At 40.0% G+C, this 17,135-nt stretch overlaps 2 protein-coding genes across 2 annotated transcripts in view; both read left to right on the forward strand.

Moving 5' to 3' along the window:
• Positions 3,507 to 10,541, forward strand: LOC109823277 (trafficking protein particle complex subunit 12). Its single transcript, XM_020389562.1, is given in 3 exon segments — positions 3,507 to 3,617; positions 5,440 to 6,414; positions 10,350 to 10,541. Coding segments are annotated over 2 exon segments (1,083 nt in total). The 3' UTR covers positions 6,412 to 6,414; positions 10,350 to 10,541.
• Positions 12,430 to 17,135, forward strand: part of LOC109823278 (conserved oligomeric Golgi complex subunit 5) — an 11,270-nt gene continuing 6,564 nt past the window's right edge. The window contains 2 exon segments of the mRNA XM_020389563.1: positions 12,430 to 12,637; positions 12,640 to 14,118. Coding sequence (XP_020245152.1) covers positions 12,430 to 12,637; positions 12,640 to 14,108 — 1,677 coding nt within the window. The 3' untranslated portion in view covers positions 14,109 to 14,118.

Here is a 17,135-nt window from a genome sequence, read left to right on the forward strand (position 1 = left end):
TGAAACAATTATCAATGTGTTACAAACTTTGAGAAATTATATTCTGCAGTTCTCAGTTTCTTTCAGTTGGTTAACCTTTTAATTCTGCAAATAGAGATGTTTATTCTTCAGTTTTATGTATTAAATTTCTAATATGACTCAGTTTTATGTTTTAAATTTCTAATATGACCAGGTTGTCTGACATTGCTGAGTTAGTAATTAGACCTTTGAATCTAAATTCCACTAAACTAAACATCTTACACTTCAATATTATCTGCTTTCCTTGGTTCCCTTCGTTTTATTATTGTTTAATCAATCTGTATATGATATTTCCAAGGGAAAAAGAATATTTTAGTGCTAACAGAATGTATGACTTTATAATATCATCTCAAGCATACCGACAAAGAGCACAGAATTTGGAATAAGATTCATTCCAATTAAATTTAAAAGCTATTTAGAAGGGACCAATGCAAAAGGAGACCATTATCATTACACATTTAAAAGCTACTTCTCTTTCGTATTTATCTATTTTCCCCTTCAAAATTATGATGAGCAGTAGACTTCCCTACCTTGGAATGACTATGCTAATGAGCTAGGCAACTAACCTGCCTGATTAATCAAGTATCCAAGTATTCACATAGCCAATCAATGGCTTAAAGGAGGGGGCTGTCGACGGGAGAAATCACGGCGTCGACCTCGGTCTTGACAGCGAGAGGTGGGAGGAGGAGGCGACATTGGTCTCGACAGCGGGAGGCGGTAGGAGGAGGGGGCTGTCGACGGGAGAAATCACGCCGTCGGCGTCGGTCTTCGACGTGTCAGTGTTCGGCCGGGAAGATTGTCGCTGGGAGGAGGGGATTTGGAAATAAATCACGATGGGAGAAGGGGATTTGGAAATTTTGGAAATAAATCACGGAGGAGGGGATTTGGAAATTTTGGAAATAAATCACGATGGGATTTGGAAATAAATCACGTAGGACGGTTTTGATCAGATATGGGCTTATTTGCAAAATTCCCTTTGATCGCCTACACCCATTCGAATCAGATCTGTGGCTCAGATCTGGCCACATCAGCTCCATAGGAGGAAATCTCCTCCTATGTCAATGACCTCCATTAATCTCATATATATATATATATATATATATATTATATATATATATTATATATATATAATATATATATATATTATATATATATATATATAATATATATATATATATATATATATTATATATATATATATATATATATATATATATATATATATATATATAATATATATATATATATAGATTAATGGGTATCCTTGTCATAGGAGGGGATTTCCTCATTGACGCCTCTAAAATCACATGATTGAGCGACATTATGGATGATCCGCTCCGTTGAACTTGATCTACACATTCTAAAACCCAACACCAAGTTGGGTGTGAATCCGTCGTCGTTTGACCTCCATCGAGCCATGTGAAAAGTTCTATTCATTCAAAACCGTTAAATTAATACGAGTGGATGAAGGGTCAAACGACGACGGTTTCACCCAAACTTGGTGTGTTGGAGTTTTTAGAATATGTAGATCAAGTTCAACGGAGCGGATCATCCACAATGTCGCTCATTATGTGTTTTAGAGGGCGTCATAGGAGGAAACCCTCCTATGACAGGATACCCATTAATCTCAGCATATATATTATATATATATATATATATTATTATATATATATATATATATAATATATATATATATAATATTTATATTATTATATATATAATATCATATATATATATATATATATTCTTCTTAGTTTTTCCTCTAACAATAGAATGACATATATAGGGAAACCAAAATCCTATCTCTAGCCTAACTTCCTAATTAGAATAAGATTCAAATTCCTAATCATGATGGAACCCAAACTCCTAATCATGATAGATCTCTAACCCTATCTAATTCTTATGAAGTTCTATAAGAATTAAAAATATTATACTAACTTGGAGTTTGAGTTGATACCCAACATATCCTCCCTCGACGAAAAATCTCCAAGTGTCTCAACGGCTTTAGAAAAACTCACTCTCTTCTTCTTGTTTTTCACCTCTCCATTTTGGACAAGAGTCTGAGAAGAGTAATCTACATTATTAACGGATCGCCCATCTAATAGCAAATATGATTGCTATTCTTCCTTCCTCATAAAATCAAATCACCATATCTATACACTTTGCACCATTCTCCTCCACTCATATACTTGTACCCACGTGATGCTATCTCACCCAATGAAATTAAATAGTACCACATGACGGTACATATCTCACATGATGAAGAATTCCGACCTTTCTAGTATGAAGCTTGAGGCGAACACTTCTAACACCTTCAACTTTCATCTTCTCGTTGTTTCCAACAATCATGTCGTCAAATTCTTCATCTGTCTTTAATGTGTTAAAATAATTTTTGTTGTTGCAAACGTGCATAGAGGCTGCAGAATCTAACACCTAAGTGTTACTCGCATCAGTACATGTACTTTGTATCAATAAAGCCACATCTTCATCACACACAACCACCGAGGAGTCCGCCTTCTTCCCATTTTCTTGAAGCTTCATCTGTCTAATACTCTTCAAATCATCACGTATCTGGAAACATCTGAACTGAATCTGACCCTTCTCTCTGTAATAATAGCACTCCTTTTCGCTGTCATCTCGGGCTTGAAATTTTGACCTTCCTCGATAACTGTCATATCTCCTCGTACTTCTCCCTCGATTAGAATCTTTAAAAGCTAGTGCACTCTCACCACCATTAGATGCGCTCTCCTTTTCCATTCTTTCATTCTCACGTAGGAGTGTTGTCACATCGTCGAACTTTAAAGTCTGCTTTTCTGTAATTATCGTCTGAACTAACGGCTTGTACGATTTCGGTAAGGAAGATAATAGGAGTAGCGCCTGCTCTTCTTCTTTAATCTCCTCATCAATATTCATAAGTTGGCAAACTAGCTAATTAAAGGTATTGATGTGGTCTTGAATTGCAGTACATTCTTCCATTTTTAACGAATAAAACTCCATCTCAAACACAATCGGTTGGTCATTGACTTCGACGCATAAATCCCCTCGAGCCTTTCCCACAGCCCTCTTGGTATAGTCTCTTGCATAACATTGTACTTGATCTCGGGGGCGAGTGCCAAACGAATTGTGCTAACCACCCTCTTTTGCATAGAACTCCATTCAGCATTCTTCAATCCTTTAGGTTTCTTATCCTCTAAAGCTTGATCAACACCCTGCTACACAAGAATATATTGAACCGCGTACTGTCATACTGCAAAATTTGTCTTGCTATTGAATAGCAGAATATCAAACTTCAGACCCGAAGAAGTCATCATCCTCTAACCACAATCAAAATTCAAATTAGTCACTATAGAGATTGAATTGGATAAAACTAACATAAAAAATAAACTCATCATGTCGAAAAACCCTAGGAACGACTCCTGGATCACCAAAATCCACCTCCAAATCCTCGATCAAAAGACAAATCAACCCCAATCGTCGGATCTGCGTGAATGGTACCCGCTATAGTATTTCGCAGCTACAGTGCCACGACCACAAATGCTCTTGCAAAATCGCGATGCTCGAATCTTCATGAACCGTCTAACCACACTTTGATACCACTTGTAGGGAATTTTTGGATCTCATAAAAACCCCAAAAACCACCAAACGCAGCAAATAAAATCACACAAAAGTAACGTGAAAAACCCTCAACAGGAAAAACCACGAGATCAAAATCAATTCACTATCACCTCCAAATTACAATCTTTTACACGGATAAAGACTGCTAAGCCCTCCCTCTCTCTTTCTATCTACACTTCTTCTTCTTAGTTTTTCCTCTAACAATAGAAGGACATATATAGAGAAACCAAAACCCTACCTCTAGCCTAACTTCCTAATTAGAATAAGATTCAAACTTCTAATCATGATGGAACACAAACTCCTAATCATGATAGATCTCTAACCCTATCTAATTCTCATGAAGTTCTATAAATAATTAAAAACACTATTAACTTGGAGTTTGATTTGATACCCAACAAAAATTAGGTCATCGATGATCGTAAAGATAATCAATAGACTACAATCAACAATCAGAAAAATCGAGAAACTAGAATTTGCACAACTGATAAACTGCAGTTAACCATCAATGATCTTCAACGGACCATCGATGATCATTTCTTACCATCGATGGTTATGACGCGTTTTGACAGATTTTCAGATATAATTTAAGTTGTTCATTAATTGATTTGATCTTCTATTGAAACTCTGATTAGAGTATATATGTCATATTCTATCAAGGCCTATATAAGAGGAATTGGAGAACATATTTGAGGGGAGATAACAAGAGAGTCAACAAGAAGAGAAAAGGCAATTGCATAATGAGCAGAGATTTTTTTTTCTAGGATTTGAGAGAGAGAGAGAGAGATGATCAAATCCCTCGAGTCTCATTCAACTTCTTCTTGGTGTGCTTTTCATCAGAGTTTGATTCAGCAAGAAGGAGTGTCCTACGCTTACACCGCTATACCGCTTCTTCATAAATCTTCATCTTCATCGATTTGAAGAATGGTTTAATAAAGAGCTGTAAGATTGTTCTTTTTATTTTTAATTGTTTTGATTGGTTGTATTTTAAACATGTGAGTTTGACAAAGTACTCAAGCCGAGGTAATTAAGGGTTGGCATACTCAAGCCAGATTAATTGATGGTTGACCTATTCAAGCCAGGTTAATTGAGGGTTTGGTTAGCTAGGGCTATGTTTCTTTTCGTCATTATGAAGAATTAGATTAGACAATTGATTTCGGGTAGATTTTAGTATGCAACCTTTAAAGCCTACCAAATCGTGTTGTGATTTGGGTGAACTCTGCTCATAGTAAAGAAGACTCTTCGCGAGAAGAAAGAGTGGATGTAGGATTTTGATTCGAACTACTATAAAAATCTCGTGTGTTCCTGTGTTTGTTTGCTTCTAGCTTTTCGTTTATTTTATTTCGGCTACTTATTCTGAGTTAGTCTAAAAATTATAGCAATTCTATTCACCCCTCACTCTATCTCAGTGCAATTTGATTCTACAATTATCAATGGTTTTTCCTTTAAAAAAAAAAAATAATTAGGAAATTTGCATCTGTAGTGGTAACGGGTGAGGAAGAAGATAATAGGGAAAATAAGACTTTAGTCTTTAAATAATAAAAAATAAATAAATGAATAAACCATCTTTCTGGGAGTACCAAGGCCAGAAATTTTGTTTCTTTTTTTGTTTGTTTTTTTTAACAGCCCGGAATCGAACCCATTAAAAAAAAAATTCAATTTTCATAAGTAGTAATTAAAGCCGACGGTACATTTTAGCCCAATTTAACTCCCCAGTTCTCCTTCCATCCCAACTTTCGTTCTTCCTCAAAATGGACCAACGACCAACCCCAATCTCTGACGACCAATCACCCGAATCCCTAACCCTAGATTCCTCCGGACCTCTCCTCCCGCGGCTAGTGGCACTCCGTCACCGACAAGGTCGTCGCCGCCCCCCCCCCCACCCGCCTCTCGACCCCCCACGAGCACCTCGTCTACCTCGCCTTCAACGCCCTGGCCCTCTTCAAACTCCGCAACTTCTCCGCCTCCTCACTCGAGATCCAAACCCTCCTCCCCTTCGACTCCCCCAAATACCGCTACGAAACTTACCCAGAAACGTACCCGAACCGATCCGGATCCATGATCCCGTTCGCGGTGCGGCATCTCTACGCCGAGCTCCCGCAGCGGCTCAACAGTCGCGCTGAGACTGTGGATCGGTTGTATGAGCTTCTTGATTTTGTGAGGGCGAGGGTTCGAGAGGGATCGGAGGAGTCTGAATGTTGGAGGAGGAGGGAGGTTTTCGTTTTGAGCTCGATCTGCTGTAATCATTTTGCTCATAAGGAGTTTGATGTGTGCTTTTCGCTGATTCGGGAGGTTTTGGACTCGGATCCGACGGATCCGGTGCTTATCTCGAAGTTGGGGTATATTCAGCTTCAGACTGGGGATTTGGATGGCGCAAAGGCGTCGTTTTTGAGAGTTGAGGGGTTGAAGAAAGGGGAGTCGGTGGAGTTTGAGAATTTGATAGGGAGGAATAAAGCATTGGAGTTCGTAGTGGCGAAGGACTATGTTTCGGCTGTGAGGGAGTATGAGAAGTGCATTGAGAGGGACCCTGGAGATGTCATTGCTTTGAATAACAAGGCTTTGTGTTTGATGTATTTGAGAGATCTTTCGGATTCGATTAAGCTTCTGGAGGGGGCGCTGGAGAGAGTGCCGACGGCAGCGGTGAACGAAACGGTGGTTGTGAATCTCTGCAGCATGTATGAGTTGGCCTATGTGAATCATGGGGAGATCAAGAAGAGTTTGAGTAATTGGATTGCGAGGGTTGCACCGGATGATTTTGATTCGTCGTGCACTCGGATATGAGAGGTGATTTTGAATTTAGTTTTGTTTTGATGTTTTACATGTTATGAGTTGCATAATAGGATATTTTACATGTTATGAGTTGCATAATATTTGGACCTTAGTGTCATATAAATTAAACTATCTAACCCTATAAATCATGACTAAGCATACCAAGAAACATGGAAATTTCAAAAAACAAGGATGGTTTTTGTCCTACCAAGTTCAGTTTTAAATTATATATATATATATCAAAACCTATATAAGTATAAAGCATACTGTGACTAAACATCTCAAGGATAAAGTTAGCCCTATAGTTAAGATATGTTGTTACTAGAATTTGAATTGGCTGTGTATATGAATTATCTAATAGAAAAGTGCAACAAAATTGAATGTCGAAGGACTGCAGCTACACCGAAACTCTGCAATTATTGTGAGGGTTCTAAGTTACACTTTTATACACAAAAATCCCTATAGTTTGAGCGCCCCTTTTAAGAGCTGATAACTAGACTCACGCAATATCTTTTTATTTTAAAAAATTTGCTTAAATTCGTGATGAATAGGAACTTAACCTGGATTGCTCAAATACCATGTCAAAGGACGATGCCACTACACTAAACTCTAAAGTTATAGTGAGAGTTATAACTTATACTTTAGCAATGAGTAATGACCCACATGTTGTGCGACAACAAGGTCTTAGTAGCATCATATGTTCATAGTACTTCTCTTTTGTGGTCTTGTTGTGTGACAGTGTAAAGTCATAGATATGCATTATTTCTTGATGTATTATCATCTTATGATAGCTGAAGTGGCGGAGCCAGGATTTTGTCTTGCTAGTATCCCCATTATCAAACTAATTTTATTGGTGTCCTACTTAGTAAACACAAGTAAAAGTAGGCAATCCTGGGGTGTGTTATGATAGCAATGAACATCATGTAGATCCGGCGGTTGCTCATATTTTAATATCTGCCTTGTAGTTTGACTTAATTTGAATGGATATGCTACCGCTTGCTCCTCGCTCTTCCTCTTTTGTCAATTAGGGAGCAAATATGCAATTTGTTTAGCAATTAGCAATCTGTTAACGAAATCATCTGAGGAGTGAAGAGTGCATGCCAGCTAACCAGGGCTGCTAAACCATATCCGTTTATGAGGAATATTCATTATCGTATCCGTTAGGATATGAATATGGTTATTCAAATCTATAACCGATAGGATATGGTTACAGATTATCCGGATCCGTATCTAAAATATCCGTATAGATATTAGTCATACTGTTACAATAGTTTTAATCCTTAGATTATGGATTTGAGGTTAATATTGATGTTCAAGATGTCTAATCTTTAGCTTTTCAAATGAACATATTAATGAACTCTTTTGTATCGTATGAACTATATTTTTTTCAATATTATCTAGTTTTCTCATGTCTATTTTGTATCCGCATGCATATCCACTTACATATCCGGATGTATATCCGTATTGGACATCTCCGCATGTATATCTGTATTCGTATGCTATATTAACGGATGTGGATATGAGTTTTCCTCACTGAGGTGTATCCGTATCCGTGATGAGTAAGCGGATATGGATATGGTAAGTATCATATCTGAGTTGTATCCGGACCGAATGCACCCCTAGTGACACCGATGAATAGAGTTATGTAGCCTATTTGTTTGGCAAGTGATTATAAGGCTGTTTGATATACTCTTAGAGGATAAAAGAAGTTGTTAAAGTTGGCCAATCTGTAAACAAAACTGTTATATTGCATAAAATCTATCCTAATCGAAATTTAGGGGTTTCACTTTATTGAAGGGAACAGTTAGTTTGTCTTCACTTTTTTTAGTTTCCAAAATATAAATAAGTTTCTTATTTGGATCCTTGCTTTAGAAACAAGTCTGCCAACCATCCTTCTAATAAAGTCATTTATTTCTTTACTTCCTTTTTCTTTGGCGTATGAGTGGGGGTGGTGTGTAGGCTGAGCACGGTTCGGTTCGGGTCGATTTTTACCAAATTTTGAACAACCGAACCGAACCGAACCACATAATTCAAAACCGAACCGAACCGTTGCAAGGCGGTTCGGTACGGCTCGGTTCGGTTTGTTCGGTTCTAAGTGATGAAGGCAAGCCATGCATCTCGACTAGCTCAGAAATCTTTTCAACAAAAAGGCTCAAGCTGTCAGAAGCCAGTGATAGCACTGATATATACTGACTTTCATAGAAGGTGCACAACTGATCCAAAAACTATACTAAAGTTACATTGTCTAACATTTGAAAATCCTTGGAAATGTAATTAACACGAAATTATCCTGAAAACTTACACCACTAAGCGAAAAAATAATTTGTTCTCATACGCTCAAAAATACAATCTTTTCCCCATTTCCACAGTTAAACAAAGAGATTAAGCAAAATAGAAAATCTGAGAGAAATTTTAAAAAATAAAGTAAAAATAAAAATTTGAACTTGACCCAACTGGAGGCGTCGACGACAGGGGCGATGCCGGAGAAAGCTCTGTTGACGAGTACGGAGAGGAGAGAGATGCCGCCGACGTAAATGGGGAGGCTGCGAACGAGGCCATCGTTGTTGGAGACCCAATCGCTCGCAAGATCTCACTGGGGTTTTGGGCCTTTGTATGAAGAGGAAGAAGATGAAGATGCTAGGGTTTTGATGGAGATCCTGGGCTGAAATGGGGACGGCGGATTGAGGGTTGCTGGAGAGTTAGGTTTAGGTTAGGTTACGGGTGACTTGGGAGTTTATAGTAAGTGAACAATGGGTGAACGGGTCGGGTAACAAAATGGGTATGGATTACTACTTACGGGTCAAAATAAAGGTAAATGTTAATAGCGGTCGGTTTGGTCGGTTCGGGTTGAAAAATTTTCAACCCGAACCGACTTAGAACTAAAACCGAACCGAACCGCTAATTTTCGGTCGGTTTTTTCGGTTTGGACCGAACTGTGCACACCCCTAGTGGTGTGGTTTGGACTTTTGGAAGGTGGTGCGACGATGAACGAGAAGGAAAATTTGGAGCGAATGGAGAAGATAGAGAGAATCTAGAGCTTGGGTTTCCTTTGAAGCCATTCATTTGGTATTACAATGACCTAAGTTGTACTTTGGCCTCATGCGTTAATCCACAACTTTATGGTCTCACACTTTCAAGAACTAGGGTTCCACAATCCACACTCATTAGATCATACACCTTAAATAAACGTAATATTTTTCCATAAACATTTTCATAACTACTAAAAAAAGCGAAAAACTAGTTCCTTGTAAACTACAAACTTAATCACTAAAAAACTAATACTTGAAGAAAGAAGGCTAACTAGTAACTACACCAAAATAAAACGTTCATATTAATTAGCTTTTAAGAAGATTCCTAAATCATTTAAATTTTCTGCTAAATAATTCTCTCTTAAATGATGCTACAAGATAATTTCTTGTAAAACAAAAATCTAGTACGAAAAGAAGTCTCGACCATTATTTTCTTTATATGTTTCTTTATTGTTTCTAAAAGACCTAGCAAATCTTTCCTGGTCGGAGTAAACTCAACATTGAGTTTGGAATTGGATATTCCGGAGAACTTTAAATCGTTGTCATGGACTCGAAGTTGACTCAAACTTTGTTTTTGTTGAACCTGCATAAAAACCAAAAAAAAAAAGTAATTTGGACTGATGTTGATGTTATACCAAATGGTTGGGACACAGGTAAAGAATAACAAGCAGGTGGCGATGGGAACAAGAAGGGAATTACAAGAAAATTCTAGTAAAATTATATCTGTTTTCTTGTATAGCCTTAAAATTATTTTCTTGTAATTCCCTTTCTCTGTTTTTCCTTTATACGTTATCTTCTTATTTTCAAATTGAAGTCGTCATACATCAGCATGTTTCTAGACTGGACTGCCAAATGTTGCACCGTCTTAATTTACTTTATTCCTCTTTCTGTATAATTCATTTTCCTTGTGTATATTTGCAGCCTTATCCAGCTGGAGAAAGAAATCAAACAAACTTATTTTGAGGTGTTCGAATTTGAGCAGAGAAGAACATGCTATCATGTTCCACGACAGCTGGATTAGTCCCAAGGGCAAAGTATCTATTTTACTTGATCGAAGAGAAACACGACGAATCAAAATAATTTTTTCCGATGCTTAAAGAGATGTGTTTATATTGAACATGGAAATGTACAATGTATTTAAAGGTTTGAGAAATTCTTCAAATAGGAGAAATACTCTAAAACTTTTCAAATTATTAAAGGAATTCCGAAATCATAACGTATTTTAGACTTAGTCACTTCTGGCGCCTTCGGACAAGTAATTTCTGTTGCCAATGTATGTTGTGTAATAGTAGCGTTCTTGATGTTGTTTTCATCTTAAGCTTATTTTCATTTCAGTTGTTTGATTGCCACAGAGCACAGCCTTCAACTATAGATGGCATTCGAGTAGACGCGTGGTCATTTCTATTTTATATTCTAGGAGTTCAGTATACATTATAAATTGCCACAGTGCGTTGTAAGATATGATGTTTTTTTTTTTTGAAGTGATTAAATGAATGATGTCTTTTTCTTTTTGATTTTCTATATTTTATTTTAAGTTGTCGTGTATATGATGTGTTTTTGTACCAAATGCTTAACTCGGTCTTTATCTCTTTTTTCATACTAATGTCATGGCATTAGATGGAAGTTTATCCTATAAACCTAAAGCTTGCTCTTCGTTTCATTTTAAACTCGCTCGTCTCCTAACAATAATTTTTTGCCTAAAATCCTAAAGTCTTGCATTCGTTTATTTTTTTTAACCTATCCATTTTCAAAACCAATGTTAAACACAAAGTACTCAACTCAACCGGATTGTTTTTAAACCTTCTTTAGTTTCAATATTTTGATAACCAGTGTATGTTACTCGCTATATTTTTTATTCTAAGTAGTTAGCTATATGTGATATACTTTTTTTTTTAAACTTAAATTACTTTTATGATAGTTTTCGCACTGCTACTGCAGCATCGGACGGATCAATGTTGCCAGTTGCTTCTAAGAAATTTGTTGCTAGCACGCTTGTAGCTCTTTATTTTTACTACATTTTGGCCCAACTCACCTCTCTCTCATGGTTTCCATCCCAGTCCAGCCCAGCCCAATTCACACACTCTCTCACTCTCTCTCTCTCCCCAACTTCTCTTCTCTGCCCTTCCTCTCTCAGATCTCGATCTCGATCTCAAACCCCTCTCTCTCTCTAATGGCGACGGCCTCCCCTCTCCAGCGCTCCCCGACCTTCAGGGACCCGGATCCGAACCCAACCTAAGTCGACCCCCTCGAATCGCCTCGCCGTCCACCCTCTCTCCCCCTTCCTCTTCCCCCGACTTCTCCTCCGCCGTCTCTCCTCCGCCGCCCTCTCCGCCTGCTCCTCCGCTCCACCGCCGAGTCCCTCCACGACGCCATCCGCCCTCCTCACCGCCACCTCGCGCGACCAGGTCCTCTCCGCCACGACTCCTCCTCTCCCCCACCTCCACCTCCGCCAACTCCACTCCCTCCTCTCCACCCTCGTCCTCGCTCTCTCCCTCCGCTCCTCCCTCCGCCACCTACGCTCGACCTCTCCGAGCCCGCCAACCTCCTCTCCCAGCACACCGCCCCAGCCTCTCCAACCTCCACTCTGCCGCCGACCTGATCCACAGCGCTTTCCCGCCTCCTCAAGCTCTCCGTCCCCGAAGCTACGGTTCCCTGGTGTCGTCGGCGGCGGCGCCAATTCAAGACTTTGGACCTCGCCAAGGCCCGCGAGATGCCACCGGGAGATCGAGACGCTTTACAGAGGAGCGCGGCGGCTCTCCGGCTGCATCTCTGTCGTGGCGGAGGAGCATCCGGTGCTTTCTGAGACGGGCGACGGCGGGTCGGGCCATTAGGCGGTCGAGAAGGGGTCATGGTATGAGGATTGAACCAGAATGACATCTTGGTGCGCGGCTTCTATGTATTCTACAATCTGGGATGGGAGCTCGAGGCTCTACGGTTGATGCGCTGCGTTAATAAGTACAAGGGATTGGGGTCAAGGCAGCGTTGGTGTCCGCGTCTGGACATGAAAGCCATATTCATTCGGCTGCTTCGGGCGCCGGAGGGTGCTGTGGGTTGCGTGCTGCGGCCCGGGCGTTCAAACAGGAGCGGGACCCCGCTCCAGATTGCGGCTGGGAAGAGGCGGGCCGAGCGCGCTGTGGGAATGAAAGGAAATGCGGGGGAGGGTTGTATGGATGAGCTGCATAAGGTAATGATGGCGGTCTGGCAGTTGCAGACGTTTTGTCGAAAAAGCGAGTTCCTTTCACGCAGGTTTTGTTCCTTCATGAGGTTTGGCAAGAGGGTGATCCTCTGCTTACTGATCGTGTTTGGGAAGCGCTTGTGAAGGCTTTTGCTTCCCAAATGAAGTCGGTGTACACCGCCTCGAGTTTCGTTAAGGAGATTTTTACTCATGGGTACCCGAAGTTGTTTACAATGGTTGAGAATCTTATTGATAGGGTGTCGAGGGATACCGAGGTGAAAGGGGTTCTTCCTGCGATTAGTTCTGAAGGAAAGGATCAAATGGTGGCAGCCATTGATATTTTTCAAACTGCTTATCTTGCTCAGTGTTTGAGTAGGTTATCTGATTACGTTAACAATGTGTTCCCGATGGCTAGTATATCCAGTAGAGGCATAATTCCATCGAAAGATCAGATTTCGAAGATTGTGTTGAGGATTCAGGAGGAGATTGAGGTGGTTAAGCTTCATGGGCATTTGATGCTTCTTGTGTTGCATGAGATTCGAAAGGTTTTGATGTTGTTGGCTGAGAGAGCTGAGTACCAAGTATCCACTGGTTCTGAGTCTAAGCAGGTTACTGGTTCTGCAACTGCTGCTCAGATCAAGAACTTTGCTCTCTGCCAACATTTGCAGGAGATTCATACTAGACTTAGTGCTACTGCGTCCTCTCTTCCTGCTGTTGCTGCTGATGTATTGTCTTCTCCTCTCAGTGTGATCTATGGTGTTGCTTGTGAATCAGTAACCACTCTGTTTCAGGCAATGCTTGAGCGTCTTGAGTCTTGCATCCTTCAAATGCACACACAGGACTTTTCGGGTCATGGAATGGATGCTGGAATGGACAACAATGCATCGGCTTATATGGATGAGCTTCAGAAGTCTACAATACACTTTAGGAATGAGTTCTTGTCGAAGCTGCTGCCTTCTTCCTCAGCTTCTCGGTCTGAGACTATTTGTACCCAGCTTGTTCGGAGAATGGCTTCTCGGGTCTTGATTTTCTTTATCAGACATGCTGCGTTGGTGAGGCCTTTGTCTGAATCTGGCAAGCTGAGGATGGCTAGGGACATGGCTGAGCTTGAACTTGCAGTGGGTCAGAACTTGTTCCCAGTTGAGCAGCTCGGTGCACCTTACAGAGCTCTTCGTGCCTTCCGCCCTGTAATCTTCTTGGAAACTTCGCAATTGGCTGGGTCTCCTCTGCTACAAGATTTGCCTCCAAGCATTATACTACACCATCTGTACTCTAGGGGACCTGATGAGTTGCAGTCACCCATGCAGAGGAATAAGCTCACACCTCTTCAGTACTCTCTGTGGCTGGATTCACAAGGGGAGGATCAGATTTGGAAGGGAATTAAAGCAACACTAGATGATTATGAGATGAAAGTTAGGGCTCGAGGAGATAAGGAGTATAGTCCAGTATATCTTCTTATGCTGCAGATCGGGTCCTCATTGGCTGATTCTGCTTCGTCTCAATAATGATACAAAGGTATGTTTGTTCTTTTGGATACAATCATTGTCTGCGTCTTATTTTATTGGTAAACAGAAGCTGAGTTTTGGTATTTGGAGTCAGGTTGCTTGTTGATATATAAATGTTTGTGGAAATAGATTTACAAATCACACTGTAAGACTCTTCGTGAATTAGATTTTCTTTATTGTAAACATTTGGTCAGATTGTGGCTCATATTGCTTACAAGTTTGTCTTGTTGTCTTAGTTTGTGCGAATTGTTACCTCCCATCATGGATAATGAAGCTGCCTCATGCATTATGTGTTTCTTCATAATAGTTGTATGAATAACAAAGTAGTTTTACTTGTTTTGACATTTTATAGTTCTAGTTATGTTGCTAGTTTGTGTAGCACGACTTCCAAGTTCTTTCTTCTTGTTTGACTAAAATAACCTCTTGTACTTGAAACTGTTGGTAATTCACTAATAGATGGCTGCCTCTAGTTTTGGGGAAAAAACTTGTTATTAGAAAAGTGCAGTGACACTAAAGATTCTCCCGATATTATTCAAGGGCACAACAACCATCAATTTCACCAATTTCCATGCACCTCTAGCAGCCAGTAGCAGCATCTGCAATCCCTTTTATGTTGTACTCAGATTACATAAACATAGCTTTGCTTCTGAAGTAATACATTTAACTAATATAAACATATATATAGGGTTAGGGGTGCACAAAAATATCCATATGCGAGAAAATATATGTACCCTTATCTGTTAGGATGCAAATATGGATGCTATAATTTATATCCATATGGTGACGGATATAGCTATGTAGTGAAATAACCGTATCTGTATCTGAAATATCCGAATATATGTTAGTCATATAGTTGCAAGAGTTTTAACCCTTGGATTAATGGATTTGAGACTAATTGTGATGATTAAGAGATCTAATCTTAGATTTTTAGATATAATGAACATATTAATGAACTCTCTTCCATCATATGAACTCTTTAGCAAGGCATATCCATATCTGTATGAGATATTGGTTAGCGGATACAAATACGGTAAGTCTCATATCCGACCGTCATATCTGACCGTGTGAACCCTTATATAGGGTTATTATTCATATGTGAATGAACATTCTAATAGAATGATCTGTAATAGATTAGCTTTTGTCAAAGATGGAAAACATACTTCACCTTGTACACGTTCTAAAAGTGGGCTGTGGGGCAAGATTATCGATAGCGGATGGCATCGTGTAGTGGTGAGGTATCGCTAAGGCTATTTGGGGCTATTGTGGCAAAATAGCGATAAAAAACGTAAAATCAAATAACGGTCTAATTTAAATATGTATAAATATTAAAAAGATAAGAAAAATTATAGAAAAGTTTAGAAAATCTAAAAGTGCATTTGATGATTTAAAGAGATCCTAAACATGAAATAGACATGTAACCGTCACATAATACTGAATACAACTGGAGGAGTCAAAGAGTCATCATCTTCGAAAAGATGAGCTAAGCGGTGAGAGGACTGCAGTAGGAGGAGCTCACGACGAGAGGGGGTGAGAGGAAGTGCTAAGGGAGGTGTCAGAGGCTATGGGAGGCCGCGGGAGTACGCGCAATAGGATGTAGTTGTTGCGAGTCGGGTTTAATTTAAAAAAAAAAATCTCAAACCGCATTTAAATAGCGATCAAAAAGCGGATCTTGCCCGTAATCGCCCGCTATTCACTGCTGTGACGCGCTATTGGCCGCTTTTACAAGCGAAAAACGCATATTCCGTAATATGTCACCGCTATTGGGCGATAGCGTAGTAGGAATGGACCGCGAACGCTATTAGCGTAGCTATTGCGGGACTATTTACCGTTATTTATAACAGTGTTGTGGGTGAATCATGATTTCCATGTGGTAGTGTTATACACACATAGAGACACATATTGTATTAGAGACACCTACTTTTTGTCTACACAAGTGACCTATAAATTGTAGCCCTCTGAGAATAGAGTTCATTTGTAATTTGCTAAATATTTGATCCATACCACTATTTTTAATTAATTTCCTATTGTGACCAATATTTTGATGGAGTACAAATGTAACAGATAACTAAAATGAGTTAGGATGTGCGTAATATAGCTTTAATAAGCTTTCTTTCACCAAGTTATTTTGTTAAAAGAAGAGTAGGGGAGCTCTTTTTTGTTGGTGAGTGTTGTGTGCATCTGTATGTGTGTGTTGGGGGCGGGCTTCTTTTATCCCTTTGTATCTGTAAAAGAGGGTGACAAAGCTGATTCAGACAAGTAACTACATAATATCACTACTGCTAGAAAAGAAATGTTGAAACAGATGCAATCTTGTGAAGTTAATGATAAAGCACATTGAGATAAATTGTGGGCGAATTATATGCAATGATTGCATTTGAGGTTGGTTTAATTGCCAAAAAAAGGTTGATTTTGCAGTTGATATTTACCACATTTCTCTCTAGAAATTGTAGTTACTTCTGTCTAAGAAGCACCGACTCGTGAAAACTCCCCCCGTCCCCGTGTCCGACGCTTGTCGGGGACGGACACGCGTTCGACACGCGTTCGACACGCGTCGGACACGGCGTCAACGGCGTCGACATGGTCAGCTCTAGTCGACACGGCGAAGTCGAGGGCGACACGACGAAGTTGAGGGCGACACGGCGAAACCAGACTTTGAAACCCAAACCCGAAACCCAAACCCGAAACCCAATTTCAAACAGAAACCCAAACCCTAACCTTAGTCGTGAGAAAACTTACCCGATTTCTCGTCGAAAGGGCTCTTGCGAAGTGAAGAGGCGCCGCCAGCTCTCAGCTCTCAGTCTCCTCCTCGTCGTCGTCAGCTTCGTCATTGTCCTCGTCGTCGTCGTCATCATCAGCTCCAAGGTCAGTCCCCCTCTCTCTCTCCCCCCGATCGATCTCTCCCTTTCTCTCTCTCTCTTATCTCTTTCTCTCTCTCTCTTATCTCTTTCTCTCCCTCATTTATCTCTTTCACACTCTCACCACAAAAAAACCCCCACAACTTTCCCGTTTCACAAAAAACCCCCAACA

This window comes from Asparagus officinalis, chromosome 9 (assembly GCF_001876935.1).
Source record: "Asparagus officinalis chromosome 9, Aspof.V1, whole genome shotgun sequence".
NCBI lineage: Eukaryota > Viridiplantae > Streptophyta > Magnoliopsida > Asparagales > Asparagaceae > Asparagus > Asparagus officinalis.